Source organism: Macadamia integrifolia, chromosome 1 (genome assembly GCF_013358625.1).
Source record: "Macadamia integrifolia cultivar HAES 741 chromosome 1, SCU_Mint_v3, whole genome shotgun sequence".
In the NCBI taxonomy this organism is placed as follows: Eukaryota; Viridiplantae; Streptophyta; class Magnoliopsida; order Proteales; family Proteaceae; genus Macadamia; species Macadamia integrifolia.
The window spans coordinates 35,773,292-35,795,425 of record NC_056557.1 but is presented as its reverse complement, the minus strand read 5'-3'; the positions used below and the strand labels follow the sequence as shown (position 1 = coordinate 35,795,425).

The 22,134-nt window shown below is 38.5% G+C and overlaps 2 protein-coding genes and 1 pseudogene across 3 annotated transcripts; 1 reads left to right on the top strand and 2 right to left on the bottom strand.

Moving 5' to 3' along the window:
* Nucleotides 1-888: 888 nt before the first annotated feature.
* LOC122085714 (E2F transcription factor-like E2FE) lies at nt 889-6,425 on the bottom strand. 2 transcript variants are annotated; one of them, XM_042654244.1, is made up of 12 exons: nt 6,403-6,425; nt 3,739-3,922; nt 3,542-3,609; nt 3,381-3,433; nt 3,179-3,256; nt 3,029-3,085; nt 2,822-2,936; nt 2,592-2,659; nt 2,433-2,505; nt 2,261-2,322; nt 1,759-2,173; nt 889-1,204 (listed from the first exon to the last, which is right to left on the bottom strand). In XM_042654244.1, exons 2-12 carry the CDS (start codon nt 3,825-3,827, stop codon nt 1,113-1,115), a joined length of 1,170 nt encoding a protein of 389 aa, XP_042510178.1. In that variant the 5' UTR covers nt 3,828-3,922; nt 6,403-6,425; the 3' UTR covers nt 889-1,112. The 2 variants fall into 2 exon arrangements, with proteins under 2 accessions (XP_042510178.1, XP_042510170.1); XM_042654236.1 differs by lacking the exon at nt 6,403-6,425 and having other exon boundaries at nt 2,261-2,334; nt 3,739-3,935.
* A 9,441-nt stretch (nt 6,426-15,866) lies between these two features.
* LOC122073713 lies at nt 15,867-16,942 on the bottom strand (annotated as a pseudogene).
* Nucleotides 16,943-19,769: 2,827 nt separating this feature from the next.
* Nucleotides 19,770-21,773, top strand: LOC122073704 (L-type lectin-domain containing receptor kinase IV.2-like). The gene has a single exon (XM_042638331.1). The coding sequence runs from the start codon at nt 19,770-19,772 to the stop codon at nt 21,771-21,773; it is 2,004 nt and encodes a 667-aa protein (XP_042494265.1).
* Nucleotides 21,774-22,134: the final 361 nt, after the last annotated feature.

Sequence of the window (22,134 nt, the reverse complement as noted above, 5' to 3'; positions counted from 1 at the left end):
TCAGTCAAACACTACTTGTATCAAAACACTGGAGTAAAGGGTCAATGGATTTACTGGATCAATAGCTAGTAGCACTGCCCTTTTCTTTTCCTAAAGAATTCCATATGTTTTGTGTATTCTCCAAAGTAAAAAGGACAAACATATAGATATAGCAGCTGATGTAATCATAGGATTTTGAAAATATACAAATGTCACATCCACAGAGAGAATTAGACAGGAATTAGGCAATTAAGAATTAGAGAGGAGCGAGATCCATAGCACAGTGACACCTCTGATGTTTGCCCTTTTTTTTATGAGAATTTTCATATCATTTAAGCTTAAAAATTACCCCCACTAAATTAATTCAATCATTTTGTTTATGAGAATCTCCATATCATCATGATTGTATCCGAAAATTATAACTCATAATCATTTTGTTTAGCTGACCGTGCCGACACTGTACACAGTTCACGCAGCTCTTAGCACTTGGTCAGAATGATGGTTTCTACCAAAGAGGAGGGAAAAAAAAAAGATCAGAATGATGGTTCACAATGTATGGACAGACTTTGGGACGATTTGTCAAAGATATGTGCACTCTTAGGTGGCCAAGGCCAGCATTTGTTCACCAGAAAAAGGTACATATTCAATTTCAAATTTTGATTCCATCTGACATTACAAAAGGTCCCCCAACTCCACCCCCAGAAAGGAATCATCCTCAATAAACCAAAGGTCCTTCAAAATTTTACAAGAGACCTAATGGAGGTACACCCTCTCACATAGCTTGGTATGCTTCCCCAAGAACCAAAAGGAAACTCAATTAAAGGGGCACAGCCACTCAAATTGAAGGGGGGGATGTCAAGCCTTGGAAACTTTCAACCCATAGAATATAAGATTCAAGAGACAACTCAATAGCAAATTAAACAAATCTTTATAATGGGTCAACAAACCCTTGAAACAAATTTTTATTCAATTCAAAGGGGAGGGAGGGGAAGAGTGTGAAATGGTGTATAGCAATTCTGGTTGGAGCATTGAGAAAATGCAGCCAAAAAGGCCACCTTTTCCCCCAAGAAAAATTAAAAATGGTATTTCATTGATGTACATGTGTACACTGTTATTAAAAATTTCAAGGTGCATCAAAAGAAGTTTTGAATTGGTTTCTGGCCAGCGACTTCCACATACCATGACTTCCATGCCTCCAAATAATGAGCAAAGAGGTCGTTCAAAGCTGCATCATTTACAGAATCCCATTATAGTGTTAGTTAGCTGAAACAGTTTTACCTTTACATGATACTTATATTTATTTCATCCAGCGATTCAAGAGGCTGCCCCACATCGGCATAGCCCATCAAGTTTCAAACAGAAGGATCTCTCTCCACAGTCCAATCTTGAGCCAAAAGACCAAAGGTCAGAAGGTTCATGAATTGGGAACTAGGACCGCAACTGCATTGTCACCTTGGATGGAGGGCCATTAAATGAATGACCAGATCCACATAATGAAAATGTACTGAAAATGTGAACTCGATTTCAGACACTTTCAAGCCATATGGATACGTTAACTGGAGGGTGAAAGAAAACAAGGGTACCTTCCCAGGGTGCAAGAAAGGCACATCTCAGTTTGAAGATGACCTAAAAAACACCTTTGGTTTCTCTTTTCCAGATTTAATGGATTGTTGATGTAGGGCACATAACATGATTCCAACCACAGATGGGTCAGTCATATGGTAATGAAACACGAGGAAATGTAAACTTAATATAACTGGTGAATTTTCAAGAATATACCTTGGTTGTGATACTGAGGGCGATAAGAAGAGGCAAGGCCCTCCCAGTCCTGAACCCTTTTTACATTATTCTTATCCGAGTCACCAACTTTAGGCATAACAACTGGACTGAAAGGGCCAAACACGAAATCCTTGGAACTTTGCTTTGGTGTCTGCTCGATTTGGTTTCTGCCCATATCATTTGCCAAATTCTCATGGTTCAACTGTGTTCGCATTTGGATATTTGACTTCTGTTTAGCCTTCTCATCCATCATGGAATTCACCTTGTTTCTCTTAAAACTAGTATTTGTTATGTTACTTCCAAATACTCTTTTTCTGCTGTCCACCGGATTGAAAGACCCAACTGACCCATTCTCAAGTTTCCCTTTAATCCCTAGCCACCTAAACGCAGGTTTCCTGCTTTCCACATGGTGGGTCTGCAAAGGGAAAAAAAAAATTCAAAACTGTGACAAAACATGCCTTTAACATGAAAAAAGTATTGGGGCTGCCTTTGTGATATTTACCTTTTCAATAAGATTCATGGAAGACAACACATTCGCAATATCGTATAATCGTCTAACTTTCGCTGCAGAATTATCTTATGAAGAAAGTATTAGTCATAGTGTAATAGATTTTTCACTTCTTATTATTGCCTCATAGAGTAATTCAGAAGAGGGACAAAGGAAGGTTAATTACTTCTCATCTGCGATGAATTGTGGGCATCACCAAGCAATATCCTTGCCGAATCATCAAGGGAGATCAAGTCCGACTAAAGAAATGAGGAATTGGAGGGGTTAAACAAAGAAACAATTTAAGAAAAACCAAACTAGAACAAAAGGATAGATATCTGCTTACATTAGAACAGAGAAATAGCTTTATAAAGTTCTTTGTAAGAAGTCCCAGAGATTTCTCTCTCTTGTTGTCTGGAATTAAACATATAAAAAAAATGTAAATTGATAGTTAAAACAGGCCAAATTTCCACAAGGATAACATAATACAATTGTATTGAGGGGTTAAGTAATGTGCATCCTTTGCCACGAATGATGAGAATAAAAACCGAAGAAAGACACATAGGTAAATATTACCACCAGTTTTGGAGGATGCAGAAAGTTTACAATTAACAGAAGTGGAGCTTGATTTGTCTTCCCTGCTTGCAATGTTTGGATCAACGGATTTTTCATCCCCCTCGTCATCTGAAACCTTCAGTGAAGAGATAACCTTGTCACTCAAAATTATGAGACTCAACAAGGATAGGAGGAAATAAGCGGATCAAATGCTAAAAAAACACCTACTTTTGCAGAATTGCTAGAATCGTAGGTGCTTGGAAAGTTCTCTTTCAAAGCCTCCTTCTAATCAAGTATTAGAATATAAGTTAGGAGATTTTCAGAACTTTCAGTCTCAAAACACTTGAAATCTGCGAACAAATAAATCAATAAGATTACCTTAAGTTCCTTTAGAACCTGGGGAATTTCTACAAATCCTTTCCATGTATACCGATTCTTTGCCTTTCTCGCTAGAACCTAAACAAATCAAAAACTTCAAATTTCAAGACTTTACATGGTCAAATAACATAATTAAGATGTACCCAAAAAAAAAATTAAAACATAATTTGAAGAGGGAGAAGTAAAAGATTAAACATCGTACCCCGACGCTTTCCAAGACATTGACAATATCATAGATCCGCCTCCGCTCAACTCCTGAAACCTCATAAGTGTTAAAATAACACGATCAACACATGAAGCAGAAAAAGGCTAACAAATAAGAGAATGCATAGAAACAATGGAGATCAAAGATAGGATTTTGACCTAATCGATCCGCTGCATCATCCAAAACAATGGATTCAGTATCGTCTCGGTTGTACAAGCTCAAAAAGCTGTTCAAAGACACAGAAAATTAGAGAATAATAATATAAAGTGTAGAAAGAAAATTATCCAAAAAAGAAAAAATGGTAAGATCTATAAAAATAGAACCACCGAAGTAGAGAAGAAAAACGAAATACTACTTCGAGCACAAGAGTCCCAAAGATTTCTGCTTCCTGCTATAGGCATGATGCCTTGTTTCAGGGTCTTGAAAAGCAGCCAACGACGCCATATCCCAAGCTCTTCCTCCTTCTTCTTCTGCTTCTTTCGCCGCTGCTGCTAATCTTCTTCAAATTGAGAGAGAGAGAGAGAGAGAGAGAGAGAGAGATCTAGAGGTTTGAGAATTGAGAGGGGAAGACGTGGAAGACCGTTAATTAAAGGAGAAGAAACCTAAGCTCGATTGGCGGGTTTAAAATTTCGAATATAGGAGGGATTCGGGTACGAGTAATTAGGGTATCCATTTTAAGCAAGCCGCGGGAATTCAAATTGAGATGCTGCGAGTGTGAATTACCTAAATTAACCTTAGTGAAATTTCCCGTTTGACTACGATACAAGGGTCTTTCTTGTACTTTTGTCTCTTCTTTCCGTTGAGTTAAAGCTATCATTTATTTATTTATTATTTTTTTGGTAGAATTATCTTTATTATTTTGCGGTATATAATAAAGGTAAACCACATTACGGAAATACCCTTACGTTCCTAATTTACTATTAATTTCGAAACTGGGAGTAGTGAGTTTGAGGAGGGAATCTGCGTTTTCCCTCCACTCCCAACAGTTTCCTTCTAGAGTCCCAGACCAACGGAATCAACCTGATGAAGTAACACGTGCCGGATTCTATTGGCTAGAGTCCAAAAGAATAAGGGTGTGTTTGGTTGAATGTAAGAACAAAGTTTTTTTTTTGGTAACATGCAAGATCAATACCATGCTAGTGTGAGAGAAGAGTGAAAAGGGCACATGATATTAACAACATGGTTATCATTTTCCTTCTTTATTTTTTGGGAGGAGGTTAGGTATGTTGCTGGCTTTCCTGTAGTTAGTGGCTCAATCAACGAGAGGGTTGGGATAAAAGGGGCACAAGGGACTTTTCCAAGAGGGGGAGGAGAGAGATAGACATTGATTTAGATATTCCGGTGGCACACACAGCTTTTTGTTGGTGTATGATGTCTTGTATTCCGTCACAGTTTAATCCAGAGAGTACTAGTGCAGCACATCGACAGGCAAGATGACGGTGTAATGCAAGAAATATTGAAAGGGCTTCCAGATTTCCAGATTAAGGTTTTTCGCTATATATTGTAGCGAGGGTTCCTTTCTCTGTAATGCAATAAATAATGAGGTGTGAGGATGAGCGTTGTAACTCTATTCTCCATTGATAGTGAAGCAAGATCTCATCTCACTAAAGACATAAGCAATCTTGTCGAACCTCATAAATTTATGTGCATTGTTTGCTCTTATTTTTCCATTATCTTCTACATCGATTTAGGGTTGCGTTTCTACACCTTTTTCCTTTTTTTTTTTATGTAAATAATTTGTTTTGGTTGAGTTATTTTTTGCTCGCAGAAACATTTGTGAAAATGTTGGAAGAAAGTATAGCATCATAGAACTTTTCACCATCCATAATGGTATTGTGCCTCACATTTTTCCCAAGTACACCCCTAAAATTCCTCATGACAGAGGTCACAAGACTAGCAACTAATAAATAACACATTCAATGTATGAAAAAGTTAATGTAAACTATGATGCTAAATATTTGGCAAATATCATTAATATTTCTTGCTTTAGGAACTGAGAGCATAGTTAGAAACCTAGGTTATGACTTGACACAAGTCACCCAAGTCGAGCAAAGAAAAAAAAAACATGAAACATGATCATGAGTCATGAAGACTTGCCCAAATTGAAGAAATGATCAAACAAAGTCTGAGTTTTTTTAATTAGGCTATATACTATTCATAGACTATAAGTTTGGCCTACAACTAAATAGAACCCTATTATTTTTTCTTATTGACTTTGCATAGGTACTAATTTATTATTATTATTATTATTATTTTAAACCTTTGAAAGCAACCAAAGCCTCAATCCCTCCTCACTTGGATTAGGAAAAGAAAAAAAAAATTAGAAAAAATGGCTTGCCTTGAACATTTTTGACTCGCTTGAGTCCCCAGGTTTTGAAAAGGGCAAGTTGAGTCGAAAAATCTGAATTTCCAATTATGACTAAGAGATAAAAATAAAAATAAAAATAAAAATTGGATTGTCATTGAAATTTATAAGATTATTGTATTTTTTTTTCTTCTTTTTTTTTAAGGTGGGGTGTGTGGAGAGTGTATACCATTTCGGGCCGTCTTGTGATGCTTCATGGGACCATGTGAGCATAGTGGAGGCTTAGGCATTGTTATCAGGGACTCTGAAGGGCATCCAATTCTTGCTAAATCTGACCATGCACCTTTGACTCGAATCTCCTTGGCGAAGCCCTTGCCATGCATAATGGCTTGCTGGAATGTATCTCTAATTGCATTGACCACATCAGCATCGAATCGGACAATTAGCAACTCATCTCTTATCTTGCTCCTACATGCCCTCTCTCACCTTCTTTAGTGCAGCCAGTGATCTTGGACACTCTCTATCTGTCCTCCCACTTTGTTAGTTTTTAGTACTCTTGTATTCCTAGAGAATCCAACTTTGCTCCGAATTGTCTAGCTAGGAAGGGTCAGATGCTTATGTGTGCGGGGTTTGGCCAAATTCCACTGCATGGTTGCAGGATCTTTGTAACCAGGCTCCCCACACTTGCTAATGAATAGATCTTCTTTCACCAAAAGAGAGAGAGAGAGAGAGAGAGAGAGAGAGAGAGAGTACTGCTTACTAAGGCACCATTTGACAACGTTTCTGTTGTTTCTCTATCTATAAATAACAGAAACGGCTTTTCAGGTTTTCGAAAACAAAAACGGATTTTTTTGTGCTTGATAAACCTGTTTCTCAAAGTGTTTTTTGCTAACATAATGCCACTAAAAACCCAATAGTATTATTTGATGCCAAAAGGGAAAGAGAGTTTGGTTGCCTTTTTTTAGGTTTTAATAGTTGAGAGATTTATCGAGCACAACAACATTTTTTTCTCTCAAATTCATTTCTAGAAATGACGAAACAAGTCGGACTTGTTTCGTCAAAGTCGTTTCTGGAATTGTAAATAGGCATAAATTTTTATTTATGTTTTTAAAAACGGATGAAACGGAACAACTTTATCAAACGCTTTTTATACTATTTCTCCATTTCTAGGAATAAGAAAATGCAGAAACGGCAAAAACAGAACGTTGTCAAACGGTGCCTAAGTTTGACATAGAATTGGTTCTAGCTCTCTTGTCTAACTTATGGGCTTTAGAAACAATACAACGATTCTTCTTTTACAAATAACAATTTTCCCAAAAAGTTTTAACATATCCCTAACATCCATTAAAAAGGAAAGCAACTCCCATGGCCATCCTCCCTATTCCTCTAAACAATCTCATCATAGTCCATCCACACCTAATCGGTGAGCCTATTGCAATCCTTCTGAAATTCAAATTTCTGATTCTTATGCTCTCCCTACAAACTTAGAATTCAGGTAGACACATATGCACGAACCATTTGAAAAAATGACAGCATTCCTTCCAACAATACAATCAGCATCGCAAACTAATGTACATGACTTGGGATTAAATCTTGATATCCAGGCCAAGGAATTATTGAATTAGAGGGAGGGCCGGAGGGGAACAAATTGTAGACTATGATGAGCCCAATAATTTCCAATCATAGATCCAATTGTTGATGTTAGACAGAATTTAATGAGGGAGGAGAATGCATTTTAAGCCGATAATGCATTCCAAGAAATCATACCAACGTGACCTTAATTTCAAAAAGTCCACTCTAAGATTCCAAACGCTTTCAAAGTAATTGTATATGTCCTCTATCTTTGATCCCAATTTAAAGTTGAGATCTTCAAAGAGATTTAGAGATTAAGAAGATGAGATGATAAATATATATTATATAAATAGTGAATCCATATATTTAAGATCATGGTAGAGCATAAGGCTGCGTTTAATATGATTTCTTAGAATGCATTATTTTCTTAGAATGTGTATCGAAACAGCCTAAATTTGCTGCCTTAGACATCAATGTTGGTTGAAGTACTAACTGTTAACTTGTTCCCAACCCCCAAAAGTTAGCTTATTATACTCAATATGCAATTCCATTACATGTGGAAATAGTCTCCTTGAAGACCAAGTGCATGGGAATGTGTCAAGTGCATTCAAACATTTCATTACGACAATACACCCTCTTCCCCCCCACCCCAGATAGAGAGTGTCGAAGATCACTGGCTGCACTGAAGAAGGGGAGAGAGGGCCTGTAGGAGCAAGATAGAAGATGAGTTGCTGATTGTCCGATTCGATGCTGATGTGGTCAATGCAATCAGAGATACATTCCAGCAAGACCTTCGCCAAGGAGATACGTGTCAAAGATGCATGGATCAGATTTAGCAAGAATTGGATGCCCTTGAGAGTCCCTGATAACAATGCCTAAGCCTCCACTCTGCTCACTTGGTCCCATGAAAAATCAAAAGACAGCCTGAAATGGTTCAGGGGAAAAATCTCTTCTTAAATGAATTTTCAAGAATTTGATGCTTTTTTGGTAACTAATTTTCTTTAGTTACCAAAAAAAACATGAAACATCTATCATGTATATAGCCTAAAAATCTCATGATAACTTCCATACAGAGAAATTAATTAAAATAAAACATTAAAAATAAACACTTTTGTGTCCTCTAACCTGCGCCTAATAGTCAATAACAAGAAGACAGAAGAGAAGAATACCATAAACATCTCCCCTCCCCAAAATAGAAAAGTGGGCGAGGGGATGCCAAATACTAGAAAGAACATATTGGCATCAATAATGAAGAATTCAAATAAATAACAAAGAATAACATCCAAGTCAATCAACTCTAAATCTCATGATAAATTTTAGGTAATGTAAGTGATGAATTTTTAGTTAACTAAAATCAGGATTAGGTTCTCAATAAACAATGGATGTCATTTCACATGAGTAAAATAGGAGTTTGTAGTATAGTACATCATCTTGCTTAAGGCCTATTTGGTAAGCTTTTAGGGCTTCTGCTTCTTGGCTTCTAGAAGCTAGTGTCTCAGGTGAAAAAAGTGGATTCAATGAAATTAAAACAGTTGGAATCTTCGCTGTCTAGAGAGCAAGAAAGGTTTTTTTTTTTTTTTTTTTTTTTTTGGGGGGGTGGGGGTTTTGAGCTGATGAAGTAAAGATTCCAAACATCTCATTTTGGTCGGCCGTATGCTTTTTATTCTGCATAAGTTCCAGGAGCTTACCCAAACATGCACTTAGTCTCAGAACAAGGGCCCTATAGATGATTGAAAGGTAAAATAGTAGCATAAACATTTGGGAGAAGGCTGGGCACGCTACCAGGGTGCCTAGCATGTGTCATACTCTCTCCTCTCCCTTAGGAAAAGACCACTTGCCCTCATGTGTCCGACAGGACCAGCATGTGATCGGTGTATGCCGCTAGCTTACCAAAAGCTGGCAGCATGCCCAAACCTCTTACTAAACATTTATATACCTTAAAACATGCCTATAGAAAGAAGATGCTAGTAAAAAACAAATGAAATTCAACATATCTAATAGCCAATTATAGCTTTCAGTTCCATAGCAACTGATATATAATAATAAATAAAAGAGAAAACATAGCATAATATTGAAGAGAAGGATAGAAACAGATAACCCATAACTAAAAGAGAAACATAGCATAATCACAAATAAAGCATTTACCTTGAGGCAACAGATAGTATCTCACCATGCCAAACTGCTTCATTTGATTACCCAACAATTGGCAAGTTGATCTATAACAAAGGGGGATGAGAACTGGATCCTAATCTCTAAAGCACCAGCCGAGTGCAAAGTGATGCTGTGTTCATGAGTCATGACTCAATCAGACCTTGACCCCAGTAACAGAGGAAGTGGTACTAGGTTATCAAGGCAATAAAGTAGAAAAAACAACCATAAGTCCCAGTTATTCCTAATACCTGAATACTCTAAAGAAAATAAGTTGAAAAACAAACAGCTAATGGTTTCTTTACCAAAGACAAAACCTCCTCATGATTCGAGGAGAGCATGAGAAAATAAATGAATCAAACTTTTATCCTAACACAAGCTCTTCTGGTTTGCAGGTTTTTCTCCCAAACTTGCCATGCAGCGTGCATAGGGTTCAAATCTCACTATATGCATTTGCATCCAATTTTAATGATAATACTAACTGCTCAAGGACCAGTTGTCCAACAGTCTGACCTGAACAGTCCGGCCCAATCCAAACTTTTGGAACTGACAGTTTTTTTACCAGTTAATTGCATTTCATCACCTTCCATCCCAGGGCTGGTATGATCAACAGTCTATCTGGACACTGCTAATTAACAGTAAAGACTTCAACCACGTTCCTTTACGCCATTTTCCGTTGCCTTCATTGAATAAAGCCACCTCTTCTTCAGGCCGTTGGTACTCCCTGTGCCGCTCCCATTCATTCCAGCCAAAAGATCACTTTATTTTTTTGTGACTCTATCCATGGATAAAATCTAGTATCCATAATATGAATATATGATTCCTTCAATTTTACCCAAACATCATTCTCAAATCGCAATTTCTGTTCTTAATCCCAAAGAATTTCTAGGATTACTCACCACTTATTCCACTTCTTCATCATTTAATCCTTATATTTAAAAATAATAATAATAAAAAAAAAAAATCACAACTGGACAGATGACAAATGGGTACACCCCTATACTGCATATTCCCATTACCAGAGTACGAAAAGGTTCCCAAGCAATCAGAAAAGCCGACAACTGAGAATTAAAGGATTCAAAGTTTGACAAAAGAGCTTAACAACTCAGACTAAAACAATTTTAACCTTCAATACATTCCTTTGATGGACTTCAGTTTAAACCACCAAGACATTACTTTGTTACTACCAGAGTAGGACAGTTTTCTAAGCAATAATAAAAGCTCACCCAGATGGGCTAAACCATATTATGCAAGTTTCAGACACACATAATATCTGGGCATAAGATAGAAACCTCTTTTCAAAAAAAAATCTATATCTAGAAAATGCAAGGCTGGATGGCCCTTTCCTTGAGGATACTCAATATCATTGATACTTCCAACCTTAACCTTAGACCTTCCAGCAGAAAATTGAAAAATATCTTCTCACCCTCACTGTACTCTCTACGCATTATCTCTCAAGAGCCATGCACTACAGAGGTTTGCTACTCTTTTATTCAGGAAAGAGAAAGGTGCACTTATGACCTTGGCATTCAAGCCAACCATTTCAATGAGGTATGAAGTAGATTATATCACCAGAAGCCATTCATCTAATTAACAAACTTTCTGGTCTATGCAACAAAACAAGAGCTCACTCTATTACAACACTGCCCCTCACCCCTCAAAAAAAAGGGGTTAATAAATAATAAAGTCAGTCAACCATGACATTTTTCACAGATTCAGATGCACCTACTATCCAAAACTACAACAATTCTGAATGGAACAAGGGGTACCCCTCCAAAGACCATCATGTAGCCAAATTATCACGCTCGATTATCTCCACACATGCAACATGCTCTAATGCTCTTTACATTGCAAGCAGACTTCCCAGTACCTCATCAGGCGGTTAAGAAAAATGTTATCAAATTGAGAATTAGGAAATACACAACTATAGGGCCAACTACCACATAGAAACTCTATAAGGACTCCTTCAGCTAAGAAACACCTATCATTAACCAACCGTAATGGCACAGAAAATTCCAACCAGCACTCAGCCAGCTTTAACTTTTAACCCCTGAAGAAGAGCTAAAGGGATCGATTATTGAAGACACCCAGGTTTCTGAATGGTCAATGACTGAAATTAATTTTACTTGAACCATCTAACAAAGGACATTATAACAATGTGATTGCTCTCAAATTCTTCCCCACCTCAGAAGAAGGAAAGATAATATTTCAGAAATTTTTTGAAGAAACATAAACTTTACTCAGCTTGAATTGAAAGTTCATTGGCTCAAGTTTACTACATTTTTCATGGTACATAAACTAATAGCAATTAAAAATTAGGGTAATTTACAGCACCACCCCCTAGAGAATGCCACTATTATAAGAACACCCCCTATGTAATACCAAATTAGACTCAGACCCACTGCCATCAGTTGCTGTTAAGTGAGGAGTTAAAATGACTGTTATACCCTATTGACTAAAATTCGTGTTTTTACCCAAGTCCTCTTCACCCCTACCTCTAGTCACCTTCACCGTGCAGGAAGCCATCAAGCACAGAGGCGAGCATAGAGAGAGAGAGAGAGAAACGCACTTTCAGGTCACAATGCCATTGTCGGCAGTGTTCTCCTTCACTGCACTGAGGCGAGCGTAGGTCCTTCACTGAAATAACCTGCCATTTATTCGCTTTCCTTTTAATCTATTGACCTTCAATTTGGGTCTTGGCATTGATGTGCTCTCTCGTGTAATCTCACCATGACAAATTTCCAAATAGTTCATCCTAACAGAGATTGAAGTGAATAAACCTCACCAATCCATCTTATATATATATATATATTGACAAATCCAAAAAGAGAAGTGAAAAGGGGGGAAAACACATATATTCATAGTTTTCAGATCCACAAGAAAACCCTAAACAAAACCCATCAATCTAATTACACCCCATCAGAAAACAGACAGCAAAGAGCGGAAATCAAATCTGATGCGTCAATATCGTACAGAAAATAAGATCACATGGAGATGGTAAAAAAAAAAAAAAAAAAGCTAATCCAAATAACAATGAACAGGTAAGTGACGACTTCTCTTCCTTCACCATTTCCCCCCTATCTTCTCTCTTCGTTCTCATCGCCAGCTCTGCAAATTTGATTTCTGATAGGTAAGTGACGGCTTCTCCTATTAATCCGTTACTCTCAGTTTTCTCATTCCTGTGGATTAGATCGATTACCGTGTAAGTATGTACGATAATCTTCGCCTGCAAAGAAGAATCGCAGGGGGTTACTGTTGAGAGGAGAAGAAGAAGGGTTAGGGTATAGTAGCTATTGATTTAGGGATGGGGACTTATTAGATGGGTATTTTAGATACTTCACATTTAGCAAGGGTATTTTGGTGACGGCAGGGGGTCTGAGTCTAATTTGGTATTATAGAGGGGGTGTCCTTATAATAATGGCATTCTCTAAGGGGTGACACCGTTAATTACCCTAAAAATTAAGAACATAATAATCACACTATGGACATGTGAGTGATTTTGTCTCATGTACCTCCATGGCTTGGTGAATTCAACTGGATTAGATCTGACCATCCTAAAACCCAGTCTAGTGAGATGAAATATCCATAGCATTTCACACCTTTTGACAACTGGGTTCCCAGTTCGAAATCAAACCTCATTTACCAGGAGGAAAGGCCTAGATTGCTTAACCAAATTAAAGACAGCTTCCAGACCTCCCTTGCCACCTCAAAACCCATGTCTTAGTTACTGATTTCCCAGTTGTTGCTGGTGGTGGTGGTGTGCTATATGAGTGTAGCAGCTTTTCTTTCCCCTTGCTTGATTAAAATTGGCTATTCATACATGGGGAAAAAAAGAAAGAAAAAAAAAAGATACTGTCCAGCAAGTCTTACTTTTGCACTGTACTATGCATCTGACTCGACAGATTCCTTTCTTTCTTCTCTTTTTCACAAACAGCAGAGGAGGTGTCAACTCTTTTCTAGATCCACTATCAACTAAAAGGCTTCAATTTCAGGTGGAACTCCAAGTTCCCAAAATGTGAAAGGAAAAGGCTTTTGGTTTGACATAAACTAAAATTCCATGGGAAGAACTGCAGAAGACATCGCATCCCTCAAAAGGCCACTATCTACTCATACTGAAGAAGGAGACCTTTTATTTTCAATAGAAGACCAGCTATTTTAAGCTCTTCACAATTACTAACATCCCAAGACAACACCAATATTTATGACTATTAACCCAAAAATCCCATACAGAAGACTAGAAGATCTCTGCACGGAATATCAACAATATGGCTAAGATCCTCCGCAGGCTAAATAGGCCAGTTGAAGAGCCATGCTAGACCAAGCTTTACTCAGTATAAGTTCCAACCTTTGGGTCTGGGCATAAGATGAGAAGCTCAAGCTTAGATTTGGTCCAGCTTGGTTTGCCAATAATCCAATCATAATACTTGGCCATTCAACCCCCAAAATTTGCATCCACACCTCCACCAAAAATCCAATAAAAGAAAATTAATTAGCAAGAAAGTAAATCATTTATGTTCATATCCAATATAATATTTATACAAGGGAGGCTACTCGAGCTAAGTGAGCTTGATGCAGGCAAAGAAGGTACCCCAACTCGTTTGGGCCTGACTGGCTGAATACGTCAACTTTATAAGCCCATAGTGTAGGGTAGCTGATTCTATACGGGATCAGATGTTAATCTCTAGTTTCTTTTAATACGGGACTAGGTGTTAGTTTATAGTTTCTATATCGGATTTAAGCAAGATTTAGTCTATAACGAGTTTCTAATTTGAGTTGTCCCAATTTGTCAAAGAACTATTGAATCTGGTTCTAACAACTCTAGAACTCTAGAAAGTTTCTTTTTTCAGATTCTTTGGTTATCAAGTCTAGGATATTTAGAAATTTTCAAGATTTCAGTCATTGCTAAGGATAGAAGACTTGGGGGGTAGTTAGTCTAATCAGTGAATGAGACTTTAGTGGAGCTTGGTTGGACATTCTTGTGTGGAAATCTTAGGGTCACGGCCTGGAAGAGTTATGTTTTCACAACTGTCACTTGCTATCTTCCTCTTTTCCTGTTCCAGTGATACTTACAGCCATCAACAGGTCATGACAAGATCCATAGTCTCCTGCTGTTGTGCAACCTGGTTTCAGTCCATTTCTTCTTTCCCTATCTCGTTCAATTCTTCTCTTTTTTATCTCATATTTTGTCTCCCATCTAGCATCATATACATTGCTGAACCCTCATATTAAACCACGTTCAGCTGTGCTACTTGCTAAACCAGTTCCATATCCCTGTTCTGACCACAAGCCACTAACAGGCCAATCCCATCCCCTTTAACTGAGGCGAATATAGCCATATTCTGAGAACTTGTTAGACTGTTCCCAAAGGTGATTCAACCAGATCTTCAGCCGTAATAGAAGCTTGGTTGTTGAGTTATTAAAATTCTCCTATTCAGTCCTATGCTAACTGTTGGCATATTTTCTCTAATCTAGGTAGGGACCAATTCTTATTTTAGGATTAGAGTTTGTGAGTCCTCCATCAAAGCTGAGCTTGAGGTCCAAACTTAGTTAACAAACACAAACTTGAGATCATGCTTTGCTAACAAACTGCATTATGTGCTGACTGGAAAGATCAAGAATCATTACAAAGAAAAAAATTTGATTTTCCAAGTCCCAATCCCCCCCTCCTGGTGCAGGAGCTGCATGCATTCAAATTTGGGGGAGGGGTTTGATGCTGATCGGAGTGATCAAGAATCTATGCCAAGAAAAAATAGTTCCACTCCAAGCATCACCAAGAAAATAAGAACGGGTCATCATTAATATTTGACATAAGAAAAACCACCAAACTGGTGGAGATGTCAATCTATCAAGGACTAACCAGAATCAAACCAATTAAATCCTTTCAATGGTTCGTGCAGCACCAAGTTGAAGCAATAAAAGTGTGTGTGTGTAATTGGCTAATTGCATATATGTAGGTAAGAGAGAGAGAGAGATGAAAGTTTCTGATTGTCAGGTTATGCTTGTTTAACAACTGCATCATAATCCGATGGTTCTCTTTCTACCAGCCTATTTTGTGGAATATAATAAGTACCTGACCCTCACGATAGATAAACCTTTACTGTCAGTCAATCCCAACTTCCAACTATTCACTTCATTTGTAAATATACAGAAACAACACAAACTTAATCATTTGCAATCAAATTACACCAAACAGAAAAAAACCTTGACATCGATCCATTTTGTTGCAGACATCCATACAATAATAAAGAAAACTGAGATACAAGTCTGTGAAGTGCTGATCAACCCCACTATTCATTTGAGTACTAAATTGGAAGAACCAATAGTTTCAACACAATCAATTCAAAAAGAGTGTACCTAAACTGAAACCCAAGAAAAGGGAGTAAAATCTGACTGAATGATAAAGAAAGGAACTGAAAAATATAGGCAATCTAGTGGTGGTCACGGCCAAAAGGCATGATCTAGCAGTAGTAAGATGAATATGCACTTCTGGTATATGGCTCAACAGCAGTCACCTGTTGCCACTCCCCATCTACCGCTTCTTTTCACAACATTACATTATTGTTTCCATCTGCCACAGCCATATATTTCCAGTCAGCGACCATGAGACCCTCCAAGCAGGGGTCTTAAAATCGTTCAAAACCCTGCCTTCCCATCGGTCACCTTCCTTACCTACGGTCCATATAATAACCGTTCCATCCTGTGAAGCACTTGCAATCGTAGACTTCGGAAGCCCCAAGTTAGGCGCCCAAGCAACATCCCTAACCCAATCAGTGTGCATATGAAGAGCAGAGAAACAATCCATCTTCCAATTTCCATTGTACAACTTCCATACCTTCACAGTGTTATCACATCCACCAGAAACAAGCTTCTGGACAGGCTCAAACATGCCAGTTCCAACAAGAGCACCAGGAGCCATAGAAGGGGCCCATGACATAGAGGTGAAGCCAACAGGGCGAGCTTGGTCAATCTTTGTAGTGTCCCAACCACCGTCAGCCTGGCACAGGCCAAGCAAAGGCCAAGTTCATGAGGAGCCCAAGCAATGGAATTGACTGAGGACTTGTGAATATCAAAATTTTGGGCCTGAGTCCACTCATTCTGGTTACCTTCCTTCCAAAGCATCACTTTTCCATCATAAGAGCATGAAGCAAGGACGGAGCCAAATTTGGGCTGCGCCCATGCAACCTGCCAAACAGGACCTTGGTGACCACTCAATGTTGTCAAGTGCTGTGAAGTAGAATTGCTGTTCACACCAGTTATCTTGATGGTGGTATCCGAAGATGCTGTTGCCAAATGCTTGTCGTAGTAATCCATGGCCACATCGTGAATGGTGTCTTGTGCATTACTCTCAATTTTGATTCTCAGATTTCTGTTCGCCTTTTCTTCCTCTTACTACCTCCTGTTATATAGATGCCATTTCTGATTTGACAACACTCAAATCTCTCATGCAGTTTCTTATGTTTCTGCTAATCAATTCAGACTAACAACAGAATCATCTCCTTCCTCTGATGACTAATTACAGAGAAACTCTAACCATTAGTAAGGAATAAACAGTTATATAACAGAGTCGAATTTAAAAATAAGTTCTTTCCATTTTAATTCCAATAATTTAGTGTTTTGCAGAAAATTGAGAAGAATGTTAGTCCAATTTGAGCATTCAAGCAGGTTTATTCCATCAAAATAACTGTTAAGAGAATCACACTACATAGCTCATCTGGTTTCGGTCTTCTGTTCAGACCATTAAGGACTTTGGTTAAAAATCCCAGTCCGAAACAATTACTATCAGTCTGGCCGGTTTTGGTCCGTTTTCGCCTTATCGGTTTTTGTTCGATCTCTTATTGGTAGGGGTGTCAATTAGTGGCCCGACCCGACTAAATCGACCGGGACCGACCGTTTATAGACCGGCCCGGCCCGTTTATAAATGGTCGGTCTCGGTTTTGCTACTTGCACCGTCGGATGCCCGACCGAGACCGACCGAATAACACCCGACCGAGACCGGCCTATTGTGCACCGACTTGGCCCGACCCTTTAATGATTGTAAAATACCTATTTTACCCTCCAAATTAAAGAATAAAAACTAAAAAGTAAAGACATGTTCACATTTTAAATAATGGTCATATTTGGTATCATTTAATGATTTATTGTCATTTTTTTGGGCTTGCATGAGTGGACCGGAATATAATAGCACATTTTAAAGAGGGCCCATTTAAAAACCGGTTAAAGCCCGTTTAACATTAAACATGTCCGTAGCCCGGTTAAGGCCCGACTAAAGCCCGATTAAGGTAGCCCGATTATAGCCCGAGACCGACCAACCGAATATAAAGTGTACCATGCCCTCAATAACTAAGCCCGATTAGTTAAATGGGCGGACACGGTGTAACCTTTGAAAGTCTTCAAGCCCGATTAAGCCCAACCGAAACCGAACCGGCCCGACTGGTTGACACCCCTAACAGTGTAGTTACATCTAACCGATGACTTTTAGTACTTATCAAGTACCAATGCACCCTCAGTGGTCTAGTATCTCTACTTTAAGTCACCCTGACCCTACAATGGTCAAAAGACAAAAATACCCCTAAGTTAGATTTTAGGGTATTAGACTTTGTCTCAAAATCTTACTGTTGAGATGGGATGGGGTTCTGAATCAAATAATCCCACCCATGTATTACCATGTAGAAATAATGAAGTATTATGTGATCACTAATTTTTTGTCGAAATCATTGTGTTTTCAATGAATAATACAATTTCAGGTCCCATATTGAAAATATCATGGATAGATGGTCCCAACCATTTGAGAAATAGAGTAGTTTTAGAAATACTATTTCTTGGTATTATTTTTAGGAATTTCTAGAGTATTTTAAGCCATCCAACGAGATCTATCATTCAAAGTGGAGTGATATTTAGGCTAGAAGATCTCTTACATGGGTCCACAAATTGAAAAAATCTTTAATTTGACACATATAAAGGGGGAAAGAATGCTTCTTGGTTACGTGACCTATACACCAGCACAAGGTCATTGAAAGAGCACATATGGCCATCAATGGTGGTGGATTTCTTGGATTTCTTATATCTATAATTATGTATTAAAAAAATGGAAGTTAGTGTAAAGAATTACAGTCTCTGCACTTTCCAGAGAGCGGATCAAGTTCACGTATGAGACCGTACGAGAACGACCTTGGTCCGTGGATTTAGAATTAATTTTCTCTCTCTTCATTTAATAGATTTTAAATCCACAAACCAGGAACGTATGAGAATGTGGCCATCAATAGTGGTGGATTTCTTGGATTTCTTATACCTATAATTATGTATTAAAAAAATGGAAGTTAGCGTAAAGAATTACAGTCTCTGCTCTTTCAACAAAGTGGATCAGGTTCACGTACGAGAACATATGAGAACAACCCTAGTCCATGGATTTAGAATTAATTTTCTCTCTTCATTTAATAGATTCTAAATCCACAGACCAGGAACATACGAGAACATTCTTGTATGTGAACATGATCCATTCACCGGATGAAACCAAAACCAAATACTTTACTACGAGTATTAAAAACATGTATGGATGTTGATCCGTTCATGAATTTTCTCCTAAAAATCAAACTAGGAAGCAGACCAAATTACTCCCTCCAAATACTTGCATTCCTCAGATGGCCAGAATTAATTCGAGTAGACACAAGTGATTGCATTTTGAGTGTCTTTTCTTATGTTGATGATTTAGCTAGGATCTTTTGTGTTGGCCCTGGTATTTGGCTGTTTTTTTCACCCTTTCTTTTTATTTCTTTTGCCTTAGGCCGGACGAAATTTAGCTGCTGCCCTGGCAACCCCTGTGGCAGCTAAAGAAATGGAATCTAAAGGGTATCTTGGAAAATACTATAACCTTGGGGGTATTTGCTAACCCTAGGGGGAAGTGAATTATTTCATTTCTTTGACTGCTAATTAGCTGCAGCTCGGGTAACAGCCAAATTTTTTCTACCTCTTAGCCCGATCTATTCCTTTCCCTTATTTGGTATTGAATTTCTTATTCCAAAAAAAAAAAACCTTGACATTCTTTCTGTCTAAGCTACCAAGAGTTGTTCTTTCCTACCTCCATTCAAAAAGGACCTAGGAGAGACCGTGTTTGACACGAATGACCGATGAATTCTGTGTGAATCTATGGATGCCAAGTGGATAGCCCAAGATATAGAGCGCTACTGAAATGCAGAGTCCAACCATTTTACTGAAAAGCAGAATCTATTTATCTCTCTAATGAAACAATTAAAATAGGACGTTGATATAGAAAAAGCTGAGTCCTGCCTCCCACAAATCTTAAGAGGAGAGCAAGAGTTTAGTTACCATATCTGAGGAGAAAAGGAAGAATAAAGTGGCGAACAATGTTCTTCACCAAGTACGTGCTGTTGTTTCTTCTCCATTGCATATTCGTAGCATCACAACAAGAAGATGTTGGTTTCACCTACAATGGCTTTCAAGGAGTTAACATGACCTTGGACGGCTTAGCCCAGATTACAGACAATGGTCTCCTAACGATGGTAAACACCACAATAGCACAATTCCAGGTAGGCCATGCCTTCTACCCCCTTCCTGTTTCGTTCATGAATTCGTCGAGTCGTAATGTTCTGTCCTTCTCTACTACTTTCGTATTTGCCATGTTCTCTGAGGTACCAACAATAGGAGGTCCTGGAATTGTGTTTGTGATCTCACCCTCGAGAGGGTTCCCTGGTGCTTTGTCCGGCGGTTATTTTGGCCTCTTCAACTTGACTAACATCGGTAACTCATCCAACCATATAGTTGGAGTCGAACTGGATACCCTCCAAAACGCTCAGTTTAATGATATCAATGGTAACCACGTTGGTATTGATATTAACGACTTGAAATCTGTTGAAGTTGTTCCAGCATCTTATTTTAGTGACCAAGAGCATCAGCGTGTGAACCTGAACCTCTTCAGTGGACATCCCATACAAGCTTGGGTGGAATATGATGGTACAAAGAGGCAACTTATTGTTTCTTTAGCACCAGTTACTGTCCCTAAACCAACAATTCCACTCTTGTCTTGGAACATTGATCTTTATAAGATCATAGTGGATCCCATGTTTGTGGGCTTCTCATCATCTACTGCTTCCTTGGATGTATCTTATTATGTGCTGGGGTGGAGCTTTAAGTTGAACGGGCAAGCAAAACCACTCTCTCTCTCCCTACTTCCTAAGCTTCCTCGAATGAGACCCAAAACAAAACCGAGAATTTTTACGACTGGATTTCCTGTGATCGGTGCTAGTTTAGTGTTTATGTCGATCTTCATCATCCATTTTATTGTAGCAAAGAAGAAGAAGTTGGCAGAAGTTCTCGAAGATTGGGAACTTGAATATGGACCTCACAAGTTCAGATACAAAGATCTCTACATAGCAACCAAAGGATTTCATGACAAGAAGCTTCTTGGTATGGGTGGCTTTGGTAAAGTCTACAAAGGTGTATTACCCACCACAAAACAAGAAGTTGCAGTGAAGAGAGTATCACATGATTCAAGACAAGGGGTGAGGGAATTTATTGCCGAGATCATCAGCCTCGGTAAACTGCAGCATCGAAACATAGTAACACTCTTGGGGTATTGCCGACGTAAAGGAGAGCTCCTTCTAGTCTATGAATTCATGCCCAACGGGAGTCTAGACCAGTTCCTCTTTGATCATCAATCCACAGCAACAAAGGCAACATTGAATTGGAATCAAAGATTTCAAATAATCAAAAGTGTGGCATCTGCATTACTATTTCTTCATGAAGAATGGGAACAAGTTGTCGTTCACAGAGACATCAAGTCCAGTAATGTAATGTTAGACAGGGAGCTGAACGGAAGATTGGGAGATTTTGGACTCGCAAAATTATATGAACATGGAGGGGATCCTAAAACCACCCATGTGGTGGGGACTTTTGGTTATCTTGCAGCAGAATATGCTAGAACCGGCAAAGCAAATCCTAGTGTGGATGTGTTTGCGTTTGGGGTTCTTTTGCTCGAGGTCGCTTGTGGTAAGAGGCCTATAAAGGCAGAGGAATCAGAAGAGTGTCTTTTGTTGGTGGATTGGGTGATCTTATATTGGAATAGGGGTGCAATTCTTGAAACTGTGGATCCCAAATTAGAAATGAATTATGAAGTGGATGAAATGGTGTTGGTGTTAAAACTTGGATTGCTTTGCTCTCACTCCATCCCAACTGCAAGGCCATGTATGCGGCAAGTTGTCCGGTATTTGGAGGGAGAGATTCCTCTACCGGAGCTGCCATCTCTGACTTCAGAACCTACTGGTGAAGTCTCTTTTTGGTGTCCATCTCTTGGTAGTAGAATGAGTCCACTATCATCAATTGCCGATTCTCTACTCTCTGGAGGACGTTAACACTATTTGATTATAGTTTGAATATTTCAACACAGGTACCGTTTCCTAATTTACATAGAATGGGTTGCAGCCCAGTCTTCCCTAAGAAGTCTGGATGTGAGCTTTATTTGTTTGATAAGTTGTCTTTTTCTATCACTGGCCTATTCCAACTTTTGGGTAACTTCTTGTTTCTTGTAAAGTTTGGTTTGGTGTCATTTTTTTTTAATTATTTATTAACCAAGATATGGGCTAGCTTACGTGCACCTCAACTAATTCTGGAGAAGACTAGTATAAAATTAGGTTTGGTGACATATAAAAACCTATTAATACAGATTATTGATGATGACATGTTTTTATGGAACACAACAGGTACAAATCAATG

Bases quoted from the DNA above. Each gene is read 5' to 3' on its own strand.
- LOC122085714 (XM_042654236.1), bottom strand. From the start codon at position 3,827: ATGGCGTCGTTGGCTGCTTTTCAAGACCCTGAAACAAGGCATCATGCC. The intron at 2,660-2,821 runs GTAATATTTACC...GTTTAATTCCAG, and splicing joins TGCATCCTCCAAAACTGGTG to ACAACAAGAGAGAGAAATCT. The intron at 2,335-2,432 runs GTAATTAACCTT...TTTCTTCATAAG, and splicing joins CAATTCATCGCAGATGAGAA to ATAATTCTGCAGCGAAAGTT.
- LOC122073704 (XM_042638331.1), top strand. From the start codon at position 19,770: ATGTTCTTCACCAAGTACGTGCTGTTGTTTCTTCTCCATTGCATATTC.